Genomic DNA, 25,082 nt, shown 5'->3' with positions numbered 1-25,082 from the left:
AAAAGCCTAATTCAGAAGTCAGCAACCAATAGATCAACCAATCGCCAGAAGCATCTTTTTCTCTTTTTTTTCCGCTACGTGGGGTGTGAATGGTGAACAAATTAATATGCTCAAACAAAAGCTACTGGAAAAACTTCGATCAACATTAAAGATGCTCAGTCACAATCTCGGGTTTTCTTCTTTAAATAGCCCACATAACGTCATATCAAAGAAGGGTGTGCGCGCTAATGACAATAATAGGCTTTTTGTTCAAGTTCTACAAAAGAATACAATAACCTACGATCAAGGACATTCGCCTTTTAATTCTAGTTTAAAATACAACTAAAAACAAAAATATGATTAGAACCATTATTCAATAGAGATTCTTAAACCCCAATCAAAAGTTGAAAAATAACATAAGATGTTGATCATTCAACGTGATAGAGAGAAAGATAGGGAGAGACAAAGCAAAAATGAGGCGCGAACATTCAGCAAATGACTAGAAACTATATATAACAACTTCTATTTAGTACATCTGCCACGAGCTACATATTTTTATAGCATATTTACTACTTCATGCTGCTACATGAAGGAATTCTCAAGCTGCATTACTTCAGTTTTGCTAGATATTTCATGGTCAGCCACACTGATTGATCAAAACAGTTCCACTCTGAAAGAAAGGGAGGCGGCTGAGCAATCCCAATCAATCTGTGAACAGAAATTAAAAACAACAAACTAACAGCAGAAATCATATAAGCAGTTACATTGACAGTCGATAATACACATTAAAACCTTCAATATATTAGAAAATTTCGTGCTGTTATTTAACTCCAGTCCCCTAAAGTTGGCGAGAAGAAGCTGATGACAACACAAAATTTCTGAGTTTTTCAGACTCCATACCCATATTGGACAAGGGATGAGTATAGTTAAACTCAAAAAAATTGAATATAACATTTTAAAACGCCTAAAATTTAAACCTCAGCCAAATCCATGAACTCATATAAATGTCGTTCTACCAAGTAGGTTCTCCCTGAAGCAGGGTCTTGGCTTCACAACATCTCAGATAAGTTGGATAGAGTCATCACAGGTCTCAACCAGACTAAAAAGGATATATTTTTACATACTACATGCAGAACATCGTAATACTAATGTGTAAAAAGTAGTCATGAAAAACATTGATATAAACGCAAATAGTATATTTACTAAGAAAAAGTTGGAATAAGTGTGACCTCAGTTAAATCCATTTATATCATATGAACATCGCTTCACCAAGTAGGTTCTCCCTGAAACAGGGACTTGGCTCCACAAAGTCTTAAACGGATGGATTGAATCATCATTGGCAGAATCAAAGCATTACAATCATGATATGACCTACAGCACATAGCCAAATTACAAAAACAGCAAACTGCAAATGAAAATGCACAGAACATCTATCTTGAGCAAGAAATCATGAGGTGATTTTAGGAAAAGTATGAAGATACTCAAGGCTCAGATCATCGTAACAGCTTTATCAATCATCAAATTCTGAAGCAGAACTGGCTAAAAGCTGAAATTTAATCCTCACTGCCAAACTTGAAAACATTAGGGTACAAACAGAACATTTTTAAAAAAACAGGATAGAAGAAATAAGGCTCATATTAAGAAATTCAACCATTTATTTAAGTTTGCTTCATCGTTTAACCTCGGAAGCGCGGATAAACATATAATCATAGCCAATAATTCTTCATATCGCTCCTAAAAACCCAAATTCAAATAAAAACTAACTTAATTGGGAATTATAATATATATAGCGGAAGTTTTTAGAGGCACAAACATTGAACGGATAGGCCCCCACGTGAACACCGCCGAAGACTAAATATCGGCCTCTATGACTAGCTCCATTTTCATATGCTTAATCTGCAGAAAACAAGCTAAAGGTGTAGTGAGGCCTCCAAAAATGCTAATAACTAACCAGAGACAAAATCGAAGATGCAATATTGTTCGATACAATAATAAAGAGATCTAGCCGTTATTTTGACACAGATCAGCCGTGGAAAAGTGCAAGGCTAACCTGCAACACTAAACGGCTACACTCTAGCACGAGCAATGGGGCTATCACCGTCACGGAGATAATCAGAGTAGCCCGGGGTGCATCGTGCATGGAATAATTGAATTGAAATTAACGAAAACGAAGACGAAAACCTTGAATTGGTTTATGTCGGCTGCTCCGACGAAAAACCCTAAATCATCCTCGTCTTGAACGCAAGCTTGGTTGGAGATAGTAAAACCTCGCCATGCTTTATATAGACTGTAAAACCCTAGCTAGCGGAGTGTCTCCAATGTTCACTTGGGCCATGGCCCAAAACATAACGGCCCGGCCCGTGCTTCACGCGAATTTGACTTTCGTAATTTTCGCAGGCTATTCATATTTTGAATTTTTTTTCATGCATGTTATGGATTGATTTAGGTAAGTATTAAAAAAAATTAAGGAAAGTCATTAATTATTATTAAAGAAAGTTATTCGGTTGGCAATTTGGAATATCGTATATAACTAGGTGATCAAATAAAATTTTTGAGTATCTTGCAGGTTTTTAAAAAGGAAAAAAATATTGGTTAGATTTTGAATCTAATTTCTTTTTATTTTAAAATGTCACACATTTAGTCAAGTTTGAATTTGATTTCAATTCCGTCGTTTCAAAATGCTACAATTTTATTATTGACATTTAAGTTTAAGATACTTTGATTTTTGGTTTTTAGAGTTAATTTATATTAATACATTAACAATCATATAATTAATTAAGCTTCATTATTTTTTATCACTTTAAAGTAAATTTAAAATTTTACTTTATACTTATTTTTAATTAATGAATAGAAACTGATGACAATGATTGAAATTTAGTATTTAATGAAAAACTGAAGTTAAAAATGTAAAATCTTAAAGTCGGGATCAACTTGAAACAAAACTCAAATCTTAAGTTTTGAATTTGTAACATTTTGAAATTTAAGAACTAAACTAAAACAAAACTCAAAACTTAACTAAATGATTGAAACAAAATTCAAAATTTAAGGATTAAATGTGTAATATTTTAAAATCTATGAAGCAATAAAAACTAAAGCCATAACATTTGGACCAAAAATATATTATTATTATTTTTATTTTTATTTTGCTCCAAATGTGATATATTAACCTTCCAGCTTGAGGTGGAAGCACAACAAATAAAAAAGTTATGAATCTTTTCATACAAATAAAAGATTGTAATGAATAGCAAGCAAAGAAACACAAGCATAAATGCAAAATCTAAAAATGGTTTTCGACATTTGTCAATATTGCCAAAATTTTAAATATGATTTCCCATTTTATAATTATATCAATTTTATCTTCATTTGTGTACCAAAAAGTATATATATCCTATATTTAAGTATATCAATTATGTAATTGATATACCATGCCTTTAATTATATTATGGTAGATGTTGTTTATTCGATTATTGTGACTACTACTATTATTATTATTATTTTATAATTTGATATAAAATTATTTTCTTTCAACTAAATTGAGATTTCAATGGTCTCATATGGGTTTTATTGTTAGTCGTATTATGTTTTTTAAATTGTTTATCTAATTTTAATGGTATATTTTCGTTGCTTTAATTATGTCAACGGATAAACTAAATATCAAATGTATTAGTTAATTAATTTTATTTTCAAATTTTTTTATATGATATTGATGGTATGTTAATTTAGTTCTCTATGTTATATCAATTTTAAAATGGATATACTTATATTTTGTAAATCAAGTTACTGATATACCAAATTTAACTATGATATACCAAAATTAGAAAGATTTAAAAAATATATATTGATGATATTATTAATAGTATGCTAGTATTAATTCAAATTGCATTGCAACTATATTATTAGTGTATCAAACATATATCATCATTTGTTCAAAACGAGACAATGTATACCAAGTTATTTATTGTTTCATTTTCAAAAGAAAAATTATTATTGTTTCTGAAGTAGTTACATATTACAATATTATTGTTGTTAGGGGTGTATCAAGGTTGGGTTGGATTGTAGCATATTTTTTTACCAATCCAAAAATTCGAGTTGGTCAAGTTGACAACTCAAATGACTCAAACATGTTCTCCAACTCAACCCTTAAAACCATTGGAGATGACTTTTTAGGCTCAGACCCATAGGAAAGGTTAAGGGAATAGGAAGTTTTGTCCCACATAGATAGATTTAGAATTGCCTAGAGAGTATAAATACCAAGGCATTCTAGATGGAAATTCAAAGTGTGTTGGTGGTGGAAGTATAACCCTTACACCACATGCACATGTCACCACCACCATTTGTCTAGTTCAATGGTTGGGTTTGGATAATTGTGTTTGTGCACAAAGGGTCTATTCCTTTTATAGCAACTTTCTTATCGATTCTAGTCCATTTTTCGGTGAGTATACATCTGAATTTGGAAGTTGCGTTAACCTATTTTGACATCTATTCTAATAATCTAAAAGTGATGGTAAATTGCAAGGGATATATGGAATAGTAAAGGACTCATTTAGTTCTCAAATCAAGTGTTCATTCGACTTAAATTAAGTCATTGTTATATGCCAAATAACTAATATTTGAATTATGCATGCATAGCTACTTAATTTGATAAGAACTAATCAATCTCTACAAAGGCCGAAAATAAATTAATCCAAACCAAGGATTCAACTATGTCGATTAAGTGTCAAGAAAGTCATGTTCAAATAATCAAAGTATTTTTTTAATTCTAAATTAAATGTACGATGCAAAGATTCAAGGTCAGCCTATACATCTAAGCATGCTCATCTAATTTGTGCTACAGAGGTAAATTCAAAGCATGGACGATTATAAGGATACGTGCGAGCTTGAATTTAACTAGCAAAGACATGCAATCGTGATAGGGTCGTCAGTCCAACACACAAAAGTGAGTCTAAATCATGCGGGATTAAAGAAAAACATAATTCTTAATTGAAACACAAAATTGAACATATAACTCATTAAATTACAAAGAATACTTAGTCCAAGAACTAATTGAAAATTACCTTATTGATTCATAGACAAAGCGAAGGGAACAATCTGATACGAAACCATAATCCAAAAAAATAAATCTAACATATGATACCGAATACATAGAGGAAAAAGAGAAAATCAAGGCCTCTCCTCGGTCTCCATGAAGAGTTTCGGCCTTTTTTTGGCCTTTCTCAATACAATTCAGCATTCTAGTTGACCTAGCAAAAGGAGACATTTATAGAAAAGTTCAGAGCAGTGTTGCAACGCTCGACCCTCACTCGCGCGCACACTTCTCCTCCGTCGTCAAATGTCGTAGCGTCGCGACGATCTAAAGAGGTGTTGTAATGCTAAGCTACTGCCTTGCAATATTAGGCTTGAGTGTTGCATGGCGTTGTGACGCTGATGCTGGTGGTATTTTGGACATTTCACGTCCCTTGAAGCTTTATACTTCAAATCTACTCCAAATCGCTTCAAATTAGCCCCAATCAACTTCAAATCCCTAATTCTACCTCTTGGTTGCTCGTTACCTACAAAATAGAGAAATAAACACATTAAATCCATTAACAATTCGAATTAAGCTAGGAATAATAGCTCTTTTTTAGAGCTATCAACGAGAAATCGGTTGTGGAGCATATACATGAATATGAAAATTTGGTGGCCAATGTTCTAGCTGAGGGCATGAAAATGTGTGATGTTCTCCAAGCAAATGTACTGCTTGAGAAATTTCCCCATCCTGGAGCGACTACAGAATCATCTGAAACATAAAAAGAATGATTTCACACTCTAGGAGCTGATCAATTACATGTGCACGGAAGAACTCAACAGGCTAAAAGATAAACTAATTTCTGAAAATCTAAATTCAGTTAATGCTAACTTGGTTTATTCTTTTGCTGTTAACAAAGACAGGTCTAAAAATCATAAGAAGCAATATGGAAAGAATAACTCTTCTTAGAAGAATGGACGTCACGAAACTGCTAGTGGGAAGGTTGGAAAGAAAAAATTGATTTGTTGTGTCTGTTGGAAACCTGAGCATAAATCCTACCAATACAGTCAAAAGAAAGGAAGGCCAAATCAACAGCCCACACCACAAGCTAATCTTGCTGAAAAAATGACGTAATCATTGTTGTTGTAGAAGAAAATCTAGTGGAAAAGAAAATTGACTAGATATTTGACACCAGAGCTTCGAGACATTTATGTTCAAACCGAGAGCTCTTCCATGACTATGAGGACACTACTGACGAAGAATGTGTGTTCATGGGTAACTCTTCCACAACAAAAGTGCTTGGAAAAGGGAAGGTTTTTTTAAAATTAACCTCTGGAAAAACTTTATCCTTAAGTAATGTATTGTATGTGCCTTCCTTACGTAGGAACTTGGTATCTGGGAGTCTGTTAAATCAAGTTGGGCTTAAGGTTATCCTAAAAGTCGACAAGGTTGTCCTCACAAAAAATGGAGGACTTTGTTGGTAAAGGATATATTGTTGATGGTCTTTTTGTACTAAATATTGTCCTTGTTACAAATATGATTAATGCAAGTGCTTCTAATTTTGCTTACATAGTTGAGTCTCTTGATATGTGGCATGTTAGACTACGTCATGTGAATATTGCATCGGTTAAGAAACTTAAAGATTTAAAATTGATAAATGCATCTGAAACACATGGAACTAGTAAATGTCTTGTTTGTGTTGAAACGAAGTTTATCAAGAAACCTTTTAAACCTATTACATTTAGAAGTACAAAATTACTAGAATTGATTCACTCTACTTTAGTTTATTTCAAAAACACGCAAGTATAGGTGGGAAAAACTACTATATTTCTTTTGTTGATGATTTTTCTAGATATACTAAAATCTATCTTTTAAAGACAAAAGATGAAGCTCGTATGTTTTTGAAATTTAAAGCAGAAGTGGAGAATCAATTAGATAAGAAGATTAAAAGGGTAAGATCAGATAGAGGTGGTGAATACAGTGATAATACACTTAAAAAATTTTGTGAATCAAATGACATTATTCATGAATTTACTACACCTTATTCACCATAACAAAGTGGTACAATATAACGTAAAAATAGAACTTGTAAGGAGATGATGAATGCTATGTTGTTAAGTTCTAAATTGTCTGATAACATGTGAAGGCAGTTGTGTTTTCTGCCTGTTTTATTCTTAACAGAGTACCTCACAAGAAACTGGATAAGACACCTTACGAACTTTGGAAAGGATATGCACCTAATCTCTTACTTGAGGGTGTGAGGATGTTTGGCTAAGGTACCATATCTTGTATTCAAGAAACCTACGGTAGGATCTAAAACTTTTGATTGTGTGTTTATTGGTTATGCATAAGATAGTGCTACATACAAATTTATGTGCTTGAATGATAGATTTGTATGTGAATATGGGGATGCAAAATTTTTTTAGCGTGTTTTTCCATTGAAAAAGGGACACACTAATTCTGTTAGAACGACTAATTGTGAGAATGCTTCTGTTTCCACGCCTTCTTCGTCTAATAGTATGCATGAAACAATAAATAATATAAATTTTGGTAATATGACTCAAGCTGTAGATGTTGGCAGTACTGATAGAATACATAAATAGAATCTAGAAGAAGTAAGAGATGGAGAACTGAGAAAAATTTTGGTCCTGGTTTTTTAACTACTTTTTTAGTTGAGAGGCCAAATGATATTTTGATTATCAGTTTGCATATGTTTTTAATAGATGAGGATCCTAAAACTTACCAAGAAGCCTTAAGTTCTAGACTCTAGTTTATAGAAGGAAGCCATTAAGAGTGGACTGGATTCTCTAATCATGAATCAAACTTGGAACTTAGTAGATCTTCCAAACAAAAGTAAACCTATTAAGTGTAAGTGGATCTTCAAAAGGAAAATGAGGCCTGATGGTTTAGTTGAAAGGTACAAGGCTAGATTGGTAGTAGTAGGGTATACACAAAAACAAGGTATTGACTACTTTGACACGTATTCCCCTATAACAAAAATAGCTATGATTAGATCTTTGATTGCACTAGCTGCTATCTACAGACTTCTAATTCACCAAATGGATGTAAAAATAACATTCCCTAATGGTGATTTAGAAGAATAAATCTATATAGTACAACATGAACGCTTTACAGCTATTGGTCAGGAAAACAAAGTATGTAAACTGAAAAAAATCTCTTTATGGTCTTAAACAAGCTCCCAAATAATGGTATGAAAAATTCAATAATACTTTGATAAACAATGGGTTTAAGGTAAACTCCTCAAATACATGTGTTTATTCAAAGTTGTTTGGAGCTGAATGTGTAATTATATGTTTGTATATAGATGATATGCTCGTGTTTGGAACAAACATAAAGATGACACATAATACCAAATTGTTATTATCGTCACATTTCGAAATGAAAGATTTAGGTGAAACTGATGTAATACTTGATGTTAAGATAAGAAAAACTGAAAATGGTTTTTCTCTTTGTCAATCACACTACATTGAAAAATTACTAAAGAATTTTGACTGTTTTGATGATCCTCCTACAAGAACTCCATATGATGCTAGTATAAGTGTTGCGTGAAAAATGGAGAGTAAATATGCATGCATCTTATGATATGTGTTGGTCTCCATGCATTGATGATCATGCGTTGGACTAAGAAATATGCAACATGCGTTTAAGAATATATGTGATGATCATGTGTTCCTGCCACAAGTTTTCTTGCTCTCTCGCCAAGTATAATGAGACCACAAATTTCTCGGGGTGATCCGAGGTCGAACTTAGGGACTTGTAACTAAATGTTGCGAAGCAATGCGTTTGCGGGGATAAATAAAAGAATAAGGGAGTTAAAAAAACTATGTGCTACTCCTACTCCTAACTAAACAGATTGAGCAATGGAAGTATGACTATGAGAATTGGTAGAGTCGCGGCAACTATTGGCACGTAATGAGATGCATGGAAAAATAGATAAAATGGTGGAGGGGATAAATTCACTGCATTATTAAGCTTGATCGCAAGGGTAACCCTAGCTAGGACAAGTTATGCGATCATGTTATACACAAATATACGCATGCGATGCATATGCGAAAACCATCGATAGAAATTATTTCTAAGTTTCTATTCTTGCTTATGCGTACATAAGAAAAGATGACCACATGCCACCATTCCTATTTCTAGGGTGCATGCGATGTGTAAATAGCATATAGAACTTATGTCTAAGTTTCTATTATTGCTTATGTGATCTAATCCGACTCTCATAAGCCTAGATTCTAATCCGAATTTCTCAAGCCTAGATTCTATCTTTAGACTACTCTCTCGAGTACATCCAAAGGGTGAATGATGCATACATAAGACAAGATGATCACATAAAACATGGTTGTATTGAACATAAGATTATTCCTATCTCTAGGAACACTGCTTACTTTGCTTAGTGAGTTCCACTACTTACCCTCTCGGGCAGTTAATTACCGCTGATCAGCTCATAAACAAGCGTTACTACAACCTCACACTAAGCAAAGAGGATTAACTCACTATACTCACGCAATGCACACCTCTCGGTGGTTTGCTACATGCTTCATATGTCTATGCCGCATGATTGAGTATGCAATAACTCTTGCAATCTTACTTAGTTCGTTGCAACGAAAGTAAGGAATGATAAAGAAGAAGTTAATAAAGATGGAGTTGAAGAAACTAAAAAGATGCATTTATTACAAAATGTATTAATGTCTTAAGCCAAAATATAATACAATACAGAGATAAGAAGAGAGGTGGAGGGCTAGATGTAGGCAATCTCTTGCTTCCATCAAATGTATGTCAAGGCTACCGGTGGTGCCATGGATAGGCGGTGGAGTAGTCTCTTTCGAGATCTATCTCCTGCAAAGCTCCGGTCGTCACTCGGAATGGGTTGAAAGAATGAAGAACTCACAAAGAATGAGCTCTCATCTGTGATCACAAGGATCTTTCTTAAGGCAGAAGCTCGGATCCCTTGAATTTGGGCTCTAAGGCTCTATTTATAGAGCTCAATCGCCGATAGCATTGATGGTCCTACTCTGAATCTCTACCCCTAACGACCCGATGGTCTTACTCTGAATCTCTACCACTAACGGTGTAGTAGGTGAAATGTCAACATCATCTTTTTTATACTCCCAAGGTATGCATTCATGCTTTGTTTCCGAAGTACCATCGCATTCCACTAACCTTGCGATCACCCTTCTATCATGGTTATTACTCTGTAGCTGCAACCTCCATGCGATGAACGTATGTGATCACCCTTGCGATGGTATAGGATTCATCGCATGCGATTGATTCCTGTGATAGCTATAAGAATAGACATTTTGACGTAGAATAATGCATAATATCGGGTTAGTAGAGATTTCCCATGCTGATCGACGCAAGCTCACTTTTCACATGAATTCTTAGTATAATCATCGCATATTCTACTTGTTAGCCCTCATAATTCTATATAAAGGTTGCAATAACTTGTATTTCTACCAGCTATCAATAAGTCTTAAGAAATGGACTTGCATAGCTAGATCCATTGTAGTAAAAGGTTATTGTGATACAAATTGAGTAGATAATAATGACGAGGTCAGTTCTACAAGTGGATATGTATTCTTACTCGGAGGAGGAGCAATATCATGGAAGTCTGCAAAATAGACTTGCATAGCTAGGTCCATTATGGAATCTAAATTTATTGCTCTAGATTTAGCAGGATAGGAGGCTGAATGGCTTAGAAGCCTACTAAGGGATGTACAATTGTGGGGGGCATAAGTACCAGTCTCTGTGCACTGTGATTCACAGGCTGCCATGGGTATTGCCATAAATAGTGTATATAATGGCAAAAGGAGACATATACGTCTTAGATATAGAGTCATGAAACAATTGCTAAAGGGAGGAATTATTTCCTTGGAATTTATGAAGTCTGAGAAAATTTGGCCAATCTTTTGACCAAAGGCCTAACAAGGAAAATAATATTAGAATCATCAATAAACATGGGGCTTAAACCCTTATAAGAATCTATAGTCCTTTGTCTGGGTGGTCTATTGTGATAGACTCAATGGTCCATAGCTCTTTATTTGGGTGGTCTATTGCAATAAACTTGATGGTCCATAGTCCGTTATATGAGTGGTCCTAAGATGGACTTGACGGATAATACTTAAACTTTTTAATGATCCATAACCCTTTCTTTGGGTGGTCCTGATATGGATTTAATGGATAATGATGAAATCTTTATAGCTCAGTATTTGAGTAGTTTGTCTTTAACAAACTTGATGAAAATGGTCCTAACACTGTGATAGGTCTTGAAAAGAACTATATTTTACATGTTAACTCCTTCAATTTTATACTATTAATTTGCTTAATATGTCATTTTATAGGTAAAATAGTCCTGAGAGCATTTTAGAGTCATTACAAAAAAATTGGATGAAATTGGAGCAAAAAAGAAAAAATATATAGCCAAAGAAGCCAAAATCGATCAATGGATCAAAGGAAGAGAAGAAAAGAAGGAAGAAAATATGAGGATGTGTAGATTTTTTGCCAACGACATTTGTGCATCATTAAAAGTAGATTTTTGTTGTTTGTCATTGTTTGTCTGTCATTAAAAGGTCAAGGCAGAATGCTGATATACAGAGCAGCGTTGTAATGCTACGAGTTTTGACAGAAAGATAAAAAAATGTGCACGCCTACGTAATGGAGCGTTGCAATGCTTCTTGCCAATGCTACAACACTGCGACATCTGTGTAAAAGCAGTTTTTTCAGCCATTTTTACAGGAAAGAGACCCTTTTTTTTACAATTTTGAGAGCTTTTCTCTATATTTTTTAGAGAGATTTTCGTAATTTTCTTCAATCTCTGTACACATTCTTGTAAGACTCAATGGATTTCTTGAAGATTTTACCACTTCATGAGTAGGTAAGTTCTTTTATCTTAGGGATTATGTTTGATTAATCAATTTTTGAGGATTTTCTTTTAATTTATTCTTACAGTTTATTATTCTTGAATGTTCTTGCTGAAATTTGAGTAAAATCTTTTAAAGATTGAATTGACAACTTAATTTTTATAGGTTTTTGTATGTAAAATTACACAGCTCTATAGCAAATTTGTACTTAAGTTGCAAGAACTAGTAATCTTGAATTAGAATTTGGACTTTTTCCTATTTTCTTGAAAATATTTGCTAATTTAAAACATTCAAATTAATCAATCTTGATTTTAGTCTTCTTAATCTAAAAAATGTCATAGTTAAGAAAACCCAAGAATTCATGCAATTTAGAAACTAAATGTGGAATGTCTTTAGGAAGCAATTATGAATTAAATTAGGATTAATTGACCAATTTAGGTTAATTGACTAATTAGGGCATTAGGGCTTAGCCTTAAGAATTATGGAACAATTGAATTACTTAAAATCAATTAAATCTATGATAGAATTAGGTTAATCTATATAAAATCCCCAAGATCCTTTTTCCCTTGAAATTCTCGCATAATTTCTTTCATACTCTCTCTCATTAATTTCATTACCAAAATTTCATATCAATTCTTGTTTTACTTTTACTTGATTTCTTAAAACCAAAAAACCCCCTCCCCCCAATTTGGATTTCAAAACTCAACTATGCCAATTAATAGAGGTTCTTTGTGACTCGATCTCATGCTTCCACTATTACTACATGTTAGTAATAATAGTTGTGCGTGTTTTACAAATTCTATTTGTTTTGGGTTAAGTTGAACTAATGAGATCATTTTTAGCTCGAACAAATTGGCGGCATTGCCGGAGAATTGTGAAATTACTTGAATTTTGAATTCTTTTTTTAAATAAATAAATAAATAAGAGAAATAATAAACCCAAAAATAGTTAGTGTGATTAAATTTCCTTTTGTGCATGACCTACTCTTCTCAGAGTGTACTTTGTAATTTGATTGTAGACATTGACCGCGAGGAAAGGCGACTTCGAAGGGAAAGAACAAGAGGAGAATAAAAAGAATTTGAAGAACAAGCTTTTGAGGATTGAGAAGAGGAACCAACACAATCAAGCATTATGGGAGAAGAAAGGGAACAAACCTTGCATGAGCTTGTGGAGCCGGATTACAACTAGCAACCATTGCATAGTGTACCCAGAGACTACCGTTCCTTTCGAACTTAAATCGGGACTTGTGCATCTCTTGCCTACATTTAGACGACAACCAGATGAGGATCTGCACAAACACGTGAAAGAGTTTCATCTAGTATGTGATGGAATGTGCTTGCATGGGATAACCCAAGAACAACTTAATCTTAGGGTCTTTCCTTTCTCTTTGAAGGATGTGGCCAAATATTAGTTGTACTACTTACCAGTGGGACCTATCACTACATGGAATGGTTTGAAAGATAAGTTCTTAGAAAAATTTTTCCCTGCATCTGAGGCAAATAATATTAGAAATGAAATTGTGGCATTAAGCAAGTTGTAGGAGAGTCACTTTATGAATATTGGGAAAGATATAAACAACTTTGTGCTTCATTTCCTCATCATCAAAATTTTGAACAATATCTTATCCAATATTTCTATTCATGTTTGCTTCCATCAGAGAGGAGCAATATTGATGCTGCTGTCGGAAGGGCTCTAGTTGACAAGACGCCCACTAACGCTAGTCAACTCATATCCACTATGGCAGAAAATTCTCAGAATTTTGAATCAAGGACTCTCGACCACAACATTTCTCAATCTAAAGAGGTAATTGAGCTTAGAACTCAAGTCTTTAATCTTGTGTCTCTTTTTACATAGGTTACTCAAGGCAGTCTTCCTTCAGTTAAAACTGTTAGGTTGTATGTCCTAAAACTCGCAGTTTGTAAAGTTAAACATTCTCTATTATCAATAAAGATGTTATTCAATATTTCTTCAATAAAGTTGTTACTGAATTTGTAAAATGCACTTGTAAAGACTAAATCTAATAAACTAAGATCCATGGCTATTATATGAATACTTGAACTTTATGTGGAGATGTAAAAGTGGATCAGGTTTGAGTAAATAGTTAAAATGATCTATAGTATACGAATAAGGTCAGGTGCCTTATTCTGGTAAAACTATCGGATGCGGCCCACTCTGTAGTTGTTACAATTTTTTGTAAGGTGCTACATACGAAGTGATCCTGATTTGTTCATGTATTGACATGAGAAGTGAGGGCGTCCTATACAATTAGTTTGCGTAAGATCGGACCAAGAAATAAGTGACTCTTACTTCATAACATTGTTTACTATTTAAGATTGATTGTTTCGCTTAGATGTCCTAGGTAACTTGATCTTAATCCTGAGCTAACTATGAACACCTATTTATTCAGAAGTATCCTTAGATTTTCATAAGTGAGGGTTGGCTCAACAATATCGACTCAATAAGCCTCCCATTTCAGGGGTAAGACCGGGTAAATAGTTAGGGACATAGGGTACAAGACGGAGTTCACGCTATAGGATTGTATCAACAGCAGCGGAAGCACAAGGATCATCTAAGCATTCAAATTCACTAATTTTGGCAAAATATAAAGCATTCTTTTGTTAAAAAAATGAGTTTCAAGACATACCTCTTGTAGAACTTCTTCAAAGTTCCATCTCCAGCTGTTATCTTCTCCATATCTTGTTGTAGATCACCTCAAGATCTTCCACACTATTCTCTTGGTACTCTAGATTGAGTTGTGGGACTCAAAACAAGCTTGAATCAAGGGATGAAGGAGAAAAGCTCACTGTTGCAACCTTGTTGAAGAACCTTTCTTCAAACCAGTTTTTCTCTTAAAACTCTATAGATTACATGCTCGATTCTCACTCCAATCTCTTCATTATATTGCAGATCAACATGCAAAGAGAAGAGATGCAAGAGTTGCAGCTCATGCTTGGAGAAGACAAAGGCAAGAAGATGCAATATGTGTGAGCTACTTCAAAAGATGGATAATGGAAAAATCTTTTTTTTCCATTTTGTGTTTTGTTTGTTTTTCCTTTTTCAATTTTATCTCAAAATCAATATTTGATTTTGTAAATCATTTTGATTTTAAAAATGAAAATTTAATTAATTTCATAAATTAATTATAAAATAAAACTTAATTAATTTAATATGAAATATTAAATTAATTTTAACACATATCCATCTTTATATAGTTAAATCATATTTAACTATATAAATTCTCCTATTTCGTTTAATTCTAAAATTAAACATAATTATATTTCATATAATTATTAATTCCCTTAATTCTAATTTGAACATTTCAAATTAACTTATCACGCTATTCTAGAGCTAGTCCGTTACGAGCTAGTAGGAGGACCTCGCAGGCTTACAGATCATGGGCTCCAATGATCCGAGATTAATTGGCTAAACTCATTAGACCAAATTAATCCCCATTTGTTAATTAATGGGTCATTCCACTAAAGCCCATAGTTACACTCCCCTCACTGTAGATATATTATGTCCACATGATTTAACCATAATCAGCAAGTCAACCCTTCATAGGTTGTTCGTAATAATGACTGGGTCAAATATCTATTTTACCCCCGAGATTACGTCTTATTCCTCAAGTCTCTACTGATTCTCTAATGAACAACTGGTTTGTGATCCAATCACTAAACCAAACTCTCTCAGCCCAGTGAAAGGGTGAGGCCCCTTGTTCAAGACCTGGATTCAGTACTTGAGAGAACGACCTTTCTTCTTTCTCTAAATTGGGTAGGTGTGAACTCCGTCTTGCACCCTATGTCCCCAGCTATCTATCCGGTCTTACCCTTGAAATGGGAGTCTTATTAAGCCAGCGCTATTGAGTCAACCCTCAACTATGCAAATCTAAGGGCAATCCCAAATAAACAAGAGTTCATAGTTAGCTCAGGAATAAGATCGAGTTACCTAGGTTATCTAGGTAAAATGGTCAGTCTTAAACAGTAAACAACATTATAAAGTAAGAGTGACTTATTTCTTGGTCCTAATCTTATGCAAACTCATTGCATAGAACGCCCCCACTCCTCATGTCATAACATGTACGAATTAGGATCACATCATATGTAGCACTTTACAACTCTTTGTAACAACTACAGAGTAAGCCGCATCCAATGGTGTTACCAGAATAAGGTACCCAACCTCATTCATGTTCCATAAATCATTTTGACTATTTACTTGAACCTGATCCACTCTTATGTCTCAACATAAAGTTCAAGTACTCATACAATAGTCATGGGTCTTAGTTTATTGGATTTAGACTTTCATACAATTTATGAGATCAATAACAAGTATATTGATAATAGAAAATGTTTATCATTTTACAAACTGCGAGTTTTTAGGACATAAAACTCAACACACGCTTGCCCGATTTAGGGATAGGAGGAAGGTTATTCTCTTGAGTACTGAATCTAGGTCTTGAAAAAGGGTCCCACCCTCTCATTGGCCCGAGAGGAATCCGCTTTAATGATTGGATCATAAACCAATTGTTCATTAGAGGATCAGTGGAACTTAAGAAGCAAGACGTAATTTTGGGGTTAAAACAACATTTGACCCAATCGTTATTACAAACAACCAATGAAGGGTCGACTTACTGATTATGGTTAAATCAAGTGGACACAAATATATCTACAGTGAGGGGAGTGCAACTTTGGGCTTTAGTGGAGTGACCCAGTAGTTAACGAATGGGGATTATTTTCGTGTAAAGAGTTTAGCCAATTAATTTTGGATCGTTGGAGAACATGATCTATAGGTCCACTAGGTCCCCTACTAGCTCACAAATGGATTAAGCTTTAGAGTAGCATGATAAGTTGATTTGAAACGTTCAAATTAGAATTAAGAGAATGAGTAATTATATGTGATATAATTACACGTTTAATTTTGGAATTAAAAAAATGAGAGAATCGATTAATATTTAAATATGATTTAAATATTAAATTCAAGGAATTTATGATAGTGGAATTGGTGATTAATTAATTTGATATTTGATATTAAATTAATAGAATTAGTTAAATTGTTTAATTAATTATTAATTATTAATTTTATTAGAAAAACTAATTACTGAATTAATTTTTGCAAAATTAATAAAAATTCAACTTTAATTAAGGAATTAAAATTGAAAATTTAATTTTTTAAATTTTTGTAAAAGTTTCAAAATTGAAATAAAAATTAGAAAAATTAGAAAGTGGAAAAGTGGAAATTTCCCACTTCTTCACCTAGCAGGTTAATCACAATTCCATTGCATTTCTAGCCCAAATTCTCAAGGTGGAACTGTAATTCATACATGCTTTCTTGATTGCATGACAGTCATGCAGTATATAGCTCAAATTCTGAGTGGTATATGCATGCATTGAAGAGATTTTTTGTTGAAAAGCCTGTTTGAAGAAAGTCTTCATTATGCTGATAACCAGAAAACCTTTCTCCTCCATTCCCTAATTCAAGCTTATTTTGAGTCTCACAACTCAATTTAAGGCATCAAGAGAATAGTAGGGAAGACCTTGTGGTGGTTTACATCCGAAGGAAGGGAGATGTGCAGCTAGAATTCATGATTCAAAAGTATCTTAAAAGGTTAGTGTTGAAGCCTTCTTTTTAGTTTATGAGCATGTTGAATTTGAAGCCAAAATAAATGAATTGGAATGCTTAATGATCCTGGTTTCTTCCACTACTTGTTTATGTATTCCAACAACTGGTACTAGAGCATCACTTAAACATTCAATTCGGTTTAATTTTTATTTGGTGGGTGTTGTTCATAAGTTGTATGAAAATGATGAACTTATATGATTTTTTTTTAATGAGTTTTGGGCATTGTTTTCTCTTCAATTGTGTTGTAATTTTTGTAATTGGCTCTTGATTGATGGGTCTTAATGTGTGATTAAGTGTCTGTAATTCGATTGGAGTCATTAGAGTTGCAATTAGGATTTAATTGAAGAAAGAAGTGAAGAAGGTCGAGTAGCAGGAACTGGATTTTTAGCCACTGCCCAATACTCGATGCTTGATGCCTCAACTCGTGGTATTTTGTGAAATACTCGATGCATGATGCCATACTTGATGGTATTTTGTGAATTACTCGATGCATGAAGCCATACTCGATGGTACTCGATGGTTTTTGCCTGGTTTAGCCCAATTCTGAGCATTGGAGGTTCGATTCGGGAGGTTCGAGTTCGATTCAAGGCGGTTTGAGCAATCCATAAGTGTTTTAGAGCCGATTTTTGCTGAATTTTGTAATTTTCTTGAAAATGCCAAAACTAAAACCATATCAGTTTGTGTTTAATTATTTATGCATGTGATGTATGTTATAATTAATAAATCTTGTATGTGCATAAAAGCATGCCATATAGATTTAAAATCCCACCATAGGAAGCATATTACATGCATTGAAAGTATGTTATAAAATGTTATAATATATAGTATGCATGTATGGGGTTTCAAATGTTTTGATATAAATGTTATATTAAATGTTGAATGCCTTTTATATATGTTATGGTTGGTTAGCATGTCTAAAATTTTGTAAGTTGTTATAAAATTGGGTAAGACATTTAAAATTCATAACAAAGATAAGCTGCATACTCACGTAGGTTAAACACTTTTTAATAGTTAAAATAGATCGACATCTAGTAAAATACAGTTACAAACTCAACCGATATATAATCCTGTCTAAGGTTGGAGGTATTTAAGTTGACAGTCTACAAAACACCTCCTACCTGGGGATTATGACCGAATAATTTAGCGTTGTTAACCAATTTTATGAGCAATTCATGAGAGATATGAGGTTTTAAAACTAGTTTATCTCCTAGACATCGTAGGTTAAAATCCAAATATAAACGTTATACTTGGATAAACACCAAGACTTAGGTTGTTTAATTAGCCGAGGCATTCCTAAGTAAATACATGCCCAAAAGAAATGTTAGGATACTTCAGTGGGAGTTTAATAGCATATATGAGATGTTATTAGAACACTTCAGTGGGAATTTAAGAATGCTTCAGTGGGAGATTAATAACATATGCAATATGTTATTTTTAGCTCTCATGTCCCTGAGGGTTCACAATCGAGATTCATGTAACGCTTCATGTCACCCTGGGAGTGACCTCCATTTCTGATCACTGATTCTTTCATCATGCCATTTTTTATTTGTTCTTTATAAATTTTTGCATTTTCATAAATGGTTATGTGCCATTCGGCCAATTCATTCAGCTGTAGCTTCCTAGCCTCCCCTGTGCTGGTTAATTCAAAGTTTAACTTTTTGAGAACCCATTGCACTTTATGTTCCAATTCCAGCGGCAGATGGCAGGCTTTTCCAAAAACTAGCTCATACCCATCCTGATAGGTGTTTATAAGTTGTCTGGTATGCACATAAAGCTTCATCCAGCCACTGTGCCCATTCCTTTCTTGAGGTGCTCACAACCTTCTCTAAGATGGACTCGATCTCTCTGTTAGAGACCTCTGCTTGGCCATTTGTTTATGAGTGATAGGTTGTTGTGACCCTGTGGCTGACATTAAACTTTATTAGCAAGTTAGTAATGATGCAATTAATAAATTGCGTACCTTCGTCGCTTATCAATGTAGGGGGCGTGCCAAATCTCGTAAACATGTTCTTTTTTAGAACTTTGTCACCGTGATCGCATCGATTTTGGCACAAGAAATATCCTCCACCCATTTGGAGACATGATTAACAGCAACTAGAATATACTGATGGCCTTTGGATGCTGGAAAAAGGCCCCATGAAGTCTATGCCCCAGACATAAAAAAGCTCCACTTCCAAAATAAAAGTGAAGGAACTCTTATTCAAAAGTACCTACGAGCGGAAGCAGATTTTTCTAATTCATCGTGACAGAATTTCCACATATGCATTCATAATGCTAAATTACTGGTGCTCAAAGGAACAACAAAAAAGAGACCGAGAGATCATACCAGTTGAAAACTTTTTCTTCACAGCAAATCTCGCTTTCGCTGGAACGATAAGCTTTCGTTCAGAAAATCCCAATCGGCTACCTTGAAACAGTCTCTCCATGAATAGAAGGAAACGAGGAACACCACCACTCAGAGCCCTCAGTATTCTCAGAGTGAGAATCCAAAGGGTAAGCTTTGTTCGAATTTGGTAGAGGGGAGGAGGAAGGGAGATTGCATACAACGATCAAGCAAGTGGGAGAAAGGCTCATCTATCGTATAGACAAAATGCTTGATTGTTTAGGTGAAGTATACGATTGTGTAGGAAAAGGTAAGCAATCGTCTAAACGATCGTGTAGGAAAAGCTAAGTGATCATCTATACGATCGTTTAGTAAATATCAAGCGCTAAACAATCACTTAGAAAAAGGTAAGCGATCGTTAAGTAAATAGCGCGCTAGTGTAATCGTTAAGCGGTGGCGCAACACTATCATATAGGTAAGCGATCGTTCAGCACTATCGTATAGGCTGTGACTTTTACTAAGTGATGACACACTTCAACACTATGTCACACATCCAATGCTTAACACACCGTGAGCTATTTAAGTGTCTCAAAGCGATTCTTCATCTTACTCATCTGTTATGAAAACAGAAGAGACGCCGACCAATTATCCCTTAACCGTCTAATTAATAGACAATAAATATAATCACATTATATTCATAACCTATGGATTAATATCATATACTAACCATAGTATTTTTCCTCCACTAGATATAAATCATATTTATATCCAAATTCCACCAAATTAATGTATCTTATAAAATTAATTATATTATATATAATTAACTAATTCAATTATATCATATATAATCGAACTCCCTCTCGTCAATTAGAACATTTCAAACTGACCCAAAAACTGATTCTCAACTTTTATCCAAGCTACTAAGAAGACCTTATGGACTTATGGCTCGAAGCTCGAACGTTACATGAATAACTGACTAAACTCTTTAGCCACTATATCCACCATCCGTTAACTGCCAGGCATTCTACTAAAGGCCGACAAATGAACTCTTATTACCACAGATATATTTCTATGTCCATTGGATATAGCCAATTATCACTACGATGACCCTTCATAGATACTCGTAAGTATAGTTGGGCCAATTTACCCTTTTTGTCCCTATAGTTAGAACTTACTCCTTAAGTACCACTGATCCCTCTAATGAACAATACAACATAGTCCTACTAGTGTGAACACCTCTCGGGCCATGAGAAAGTGTGTGGCACCACATCGTTCAAGCCCCAGGATCAGCCCTTAAAGGAGCTATCTATCTACTTACCTCTACTTCGAGGAAGGAGTGAACTCCATCTTGTGAAGCTGAGTTCCCAGCTCCTAAATCAGACGAATCCCCAAAGTGGTAGGTTTGAGTCGGTGTACTGGCCACTCACACCCATGCAAATCAAAGAACCGCCCTCAATGGTAGGAGTTCCCAACTCACTCAGGATTGAAGTCATGTTACCTATGGTCATCCTAGTGAAGTGAAGTCTTTGTCATGAACGGAGTTATATGACGAGACGTTAACACTTTGAGGGCATGTCTTTTACAAACTCTTTGTATAGGACGCCCCCGCTCTGATGTCCCCTACACGAATGATCAGGATCAGACCATCTGTGACAAGTCACAACACTTGTAACTATTCCACAAAGCGGGCTGCGTCCATAGTGTTACCAGGATAAGGTTTCCCTCCTATATCCATATACTACAGACCATTTTTGGTTGTCACTTGAGATATGATCCACTTGTATGTCACTACATACATGCTTAAGTTACATAAAGAAAACCAGGGATATTAAGTTTATTGGTTCGTGGTAAAATAAAAAACATCAAATGTGCAAAGTCAATAAGTGAAATAAATGTCATATATATTATACATCACAAGCGTTCGTACAAAATTGTTTACAAACTACAGGACACGAGACTTTAGGGCACAAACCCCAACAAGAAGTTAGCGGCATTTCATCTTTTCTAGTCATGTTTCCCAATCTCTGGCACCTATCACATTGTATCACATGGGCCCAGGCATCTTTGAATAATGTTGGCCAGAAATACCACTTTGAAGGAATTTAGCAGTAGTCTTCTGCCCCCCAAAATGTCCTTCATAGGGGGGACTCATGACATTGCTCTAGGACGCAATGAATTTCGTGTTCAGGGATGCATCTTAACATGATGTGGTCTGGCCCTTGTTTGTACAAGAAGAGGTCATCCCAAAGTAGAATTTTGCGTCATGCCTTAACTTATTCTTTTGCTGGGAAGAGTATTCTTCTTGTGTTTGGCCACAAACTAAGAAGTTTACGATATTCACATACCAAGGTTTGTTGTCGCGTATTTCCATAAGCTTCTCGTCTAAGAAGCAGTCCTCAATATCTTTTTCCTTCCTTTGTGTTTCCAGATTCTCTAACCTTGACAAGGGATCTGCTACTTGGTTCTCAATGCCTTTCAATCCCGGATTTCCAAATCAAATTCCTGTAGAAGCAAGACCCACCGGATCAGCCTGGGCCTTAGCATCCTTCTTTCCCATCAAATGTTTGATCATAGAGTGATTAGTGTATACCAACACGTTCGACCAAATCAGGTATTGGCAGAATTTGTCAAGTGCAAACACCACTGTAAGCATTTCCTTTTCTATGGTGGTATAATTTTCCTGCAAATCATTTAGAGTCTTATTGGCATAATAGACAGGATGAATAATTTTATTTTGTCTTTGGCCCAATACAACTCCCACTACATAGTTACTAGTGTCGCACAATTACAACAAAGGGTTGCGACTAATCAGAAGCAACCAGAATAGGTGCTGATATGAGTGCATCCCTCAGAGTGTAGAATGCCTTCATGCATGCGTCATCGAATTCAAACACTCGGTCAGCCTCTAGGAGTGCACTAAGTGGTCTGACAATCTAGGAAAAGCTTCAAATAAATCTTTGGTAGAAGTCTGCATGACCCAAGAATCTTTTGAATTTTTTGACGTTCACTGCAGCTTGGCTATCGCATCAACTTTTGCATGATCCACTTTGATTCCTGCCTTGGACACTTTGTGTCCCAACATAATACCTTCAGATACCATAAAAGGGCACTTCTCCCAATTCAGAACAAGATTAGTCTCTTCGTACTTTTTCAACACATTCTCTGAGACATACTCCGTATGTATTTCCAAAGAAGGAAAAAATCATCCATGAACACCTCAACCGAGTCTTCCAAAAATTCAGAAAAGATCGCCATCATGCACCTCTGAAAGGTGCCTAGTGCATTGCAAAGGCCAAACGACATGTGACGGAAGGCAAAAGTGCCAAACATGCATGTAAATGTAGTCTTTTCTTGATCTTCTGGTGCTATGGCCATTTGATTGTAGCCTGAATATCCATCTAAAAAGCAAAAAAATTGCTACCAGCAAGTTTGTCAAGCATTTGACCAATGAAAGGTAGCGAAAAGTATCCTTCTTTGTAGCTTGATTCAACTTGCGATAATCTATGCAGATACGCCATCCAGTTACAGTTCTTGTAGGAATTAACTCGTTCTTGTTGTTAGTTATGACAGTCGTCCCTCCCTTCTTTAGAACACATTCCTCTAATATCTACCAATGTCCATCCAATTGCTTTGGTATATATTTTTAGCACGCTCAATAGCGTTTTCTCATCTTCTTCGTTTAATGCAACAGAAATAATGATGGGCAAAGTGTTATTGTCTCCTAGATAAGCGTATTTGAGATGAGCTGGCACCGCTTTGAGCTCCAATGTAGGCGGCTCCTCTAAGGATGGCTTAATCTTTTGCAAAGTACGTTTAGATAAATTTGACTCAAAACTAAGATCTATTTTTAAAAACACACGGACTTCTTCCATGAATGCATTGTTTTCAACTTCCTCCTCTTCAAGCTTCTTCTGTATTGCATCCCAATGCTCAATTCTCAGATCATCCATGTGCTGATAGGTCTCCATATCGTCGCGGTACTTCAACGCATTGAATATGTTGAATTTAACTATCTAATTGTCGACTCGAATTGTCAACTCCCCTTTCTGTACATCGATTAATGCACCCCCTATAGCAAAAAATGGGCGACCTAGGATGATGGGGACCTCTGTGTCTGCTTCATAGTCCAGGATAATGAAGTCGGTGGGTAATATGAACTTATCAACTTGTACGAGCACATCTTCAATCTTCCTTTCAGAATGCGTTATTGGCCTATGCACTAGCTGCAGGGTTACAATGGTGGGTCTTGCCTCACCAATACCCAACTTTCTAAAAATGGAAAGTGGCATTAGGTTAATACTAGCTCCCAGGTCACATAACGCGCCAACTTCTTTTCTCCCAATAGAGCAAGGCAGTGTGAAGCTTCCAGGGTCCTTCAGTTTCTTGGGGAGATTATTTTGAAATAACGCACTGCATTCATGCATTAATGCAACTATTTCGTACTCCCCAAGTTTCCTTTTGTTTGCAAGAATATCCTTAAGAAACTTCACATAACTAGGCATTTGTTCAAGTGCCTCTACAAGAAGTATATTGATGTGAATCTACTTTAAGACGTCCAAGAATCGTTTGAACTATTTTCTGTCATCTTTTTTCCTCAACCTGCTAGGAAACGACGAAGGATCCTGCCTCATTTCTTGAGTAGGTGTCTACTCTTCAACATTCTTGGCTGCTTGCGATGTTGGTGTTGGAACGATGTTTTGGGAGACGTGTTGCGTTGATACTTTTTCGATACGTGGTTCTGACGTTGGAGAGATAATGTGGGTGTGTTGGTCGTAATGGTGTTTTCTTTTGCAATGTTGATGGGAGCATTAGCAATAGTTGGTATGTGTTCAGTGGTAGTTGCTTCGTCTGTTCTTTTGTCTTCTTTATGGGTTGTTGACACATGAGTAGCCATTTTTCTGCTACACAATGTCACAGGTTGACATTGCTCCTTCCTGTTTCCTCGCGGAACCTCTGAATTACTCGATAGGGTTCCTGGTAGTCTGCTTTTTTAATTCGCTCGCTAGCTATCCTACTTGCACTTCCAGACTTCTAATTGATGAAGCTTGCTATTGTATTAATGCGTCATTTTTTTTAATATACTCTTTCACTAGAGATTCTAGAAAAGTTGAAGTGTTTGAGTTAGATGGTTGGCTATGATTGTACAATTGTCTATTTTGATGGTGTTGGTGGCCCTACGACACTTGATGAATCCAAAAGGGTTCCCTTTATGTCCCTAGTGGTTCTAATGCATATTCTTTTGTCTTACCTGATCTGTGTTACCTCCCCATCCAAAGTT

General features: G+C 35.1%; 1 protein-coding gene, 1 long non-coding RNA gene and 6 other non-coding genes across 10 annotated transcripts; all 8 read right to left on the bottom strand.

The window, feature by feature from the left end:
* Positions 1-336: 336 nt before the first annotated feature.
* On the bottom strand, positions 337-2,246 carry LOC120089255 (uncharacterized). Of its 3 annotated transcripts, XR_005485117.2 has the most exons (4): positions 2,030-2,234; positions 1,793-1,875; positions 1,209-1,350; positions 467-687 (listed from the first exon to the last, which is right to left on the bottom strand). It is a non-coding gene; the product is annotated as an uncharacterized LOC120089255 (long non-coding RNA). The 3 variants fall into 3 exon arrangements; XR_005485116.2 differs by lacking the exon at positions 1,209-1,350 and having other exon boundaries at positions 337-687; positions 2,030-2,246; XR_016524040.1 differs by lacking the exon at positions 1,209-1,350 and having other exon boundaries at positions 337-687; positions 1,793-1,889; positions 2,030-2,232.
* LOC120089575 (small nucleolar RNA snoR97) lies at positions 787-891 on the bottom strand. Its single transcript, XR_005485250.1, has one exon. It is a non-coding gene; the product is annotated as a small nucleolar RNA snoR97 (small nucleolar RNA).
* Positions 955-1,068, bottom strand: LOC120089567 (small nucleolar RNA Z278). Its single transcript, XR_005485242.1, has one exon. It is a non-coding gene; the product is annotated as a small nucleolar RNA Z278 (small nucleolar RNA).
* LOC120089566 (small nucleolar RNA Z278) lies at positions 1,207-1,320 on the bottom strand. The gene has a single exon (XR_005485241.1). It is a non-coding gene; the product is annotated as a small nucleolar RNA Z278 (small nucleolar RNA).
* Positions 1,461-1,551, bottom strand: LOC120089565 (small nucleolar RNA Z223). The gene has a single exon (XR_005485240.1). It is a non-coding gene; the product is annotated as a small nucleolar RNA Z223 (small nucleolar RNA).
* LOC120089583 (small nucleolar RNA U36a) lies at positions 1,608-1,694 on the bottom strand. The gene has a single exon (XR_005485258.1). It is a non-coding gene; the product is annotated as a small nucleolar RNA U36a (small nucleolar RNA).
* Positions 1,977-2,119, bottom strand: LOC120089587 (small nucleolar RNA snoR134). Its single transcript, XR_005485262.1, has one exon. It is a non-coding gene; the product is annotated as a small nucleolar RNA snoR134 (small nucleolar RNA).
* Positions 2,247-23,817: 21,571 nt separating the features above from the next.
* On the bottom strand, positions 23,818-24,306 carry LOC120088991 (uncharacterized). The gene has a single exon (XM_039046430.1). It carries the CDS (start codon positions 24,304-24,306, stop codon positions 23,818-23,820), a length of 489 nt encoding a protein of 162 aa, XP_038902358.1.
* Between the last annotated feature and the right edge of the window lie 776 nt (positions 24,307-25,082).

The sequence above is a fragment of the Benincasa hispida genome, chromosome 10 (assembly GCF_027475165.1).
Source record: "Benincasa hispida cultivar pf3 chromosome 10, pf3_genome.v1.1, whole genome shotgun sequence".
Classification (NCBI taxonomy): Eukaryota; Viridiplantae; Streptophyta; class Magnoliopsida; order Cucurbitales; family Cucurbitaceae; genus Benincasa; species Benincasa hispida.
The sequence above is the reverse complement of the archived record's forward strand: the minus strand, read 5'-3'. Positions and strand labels throughout refer to the sequence as shown.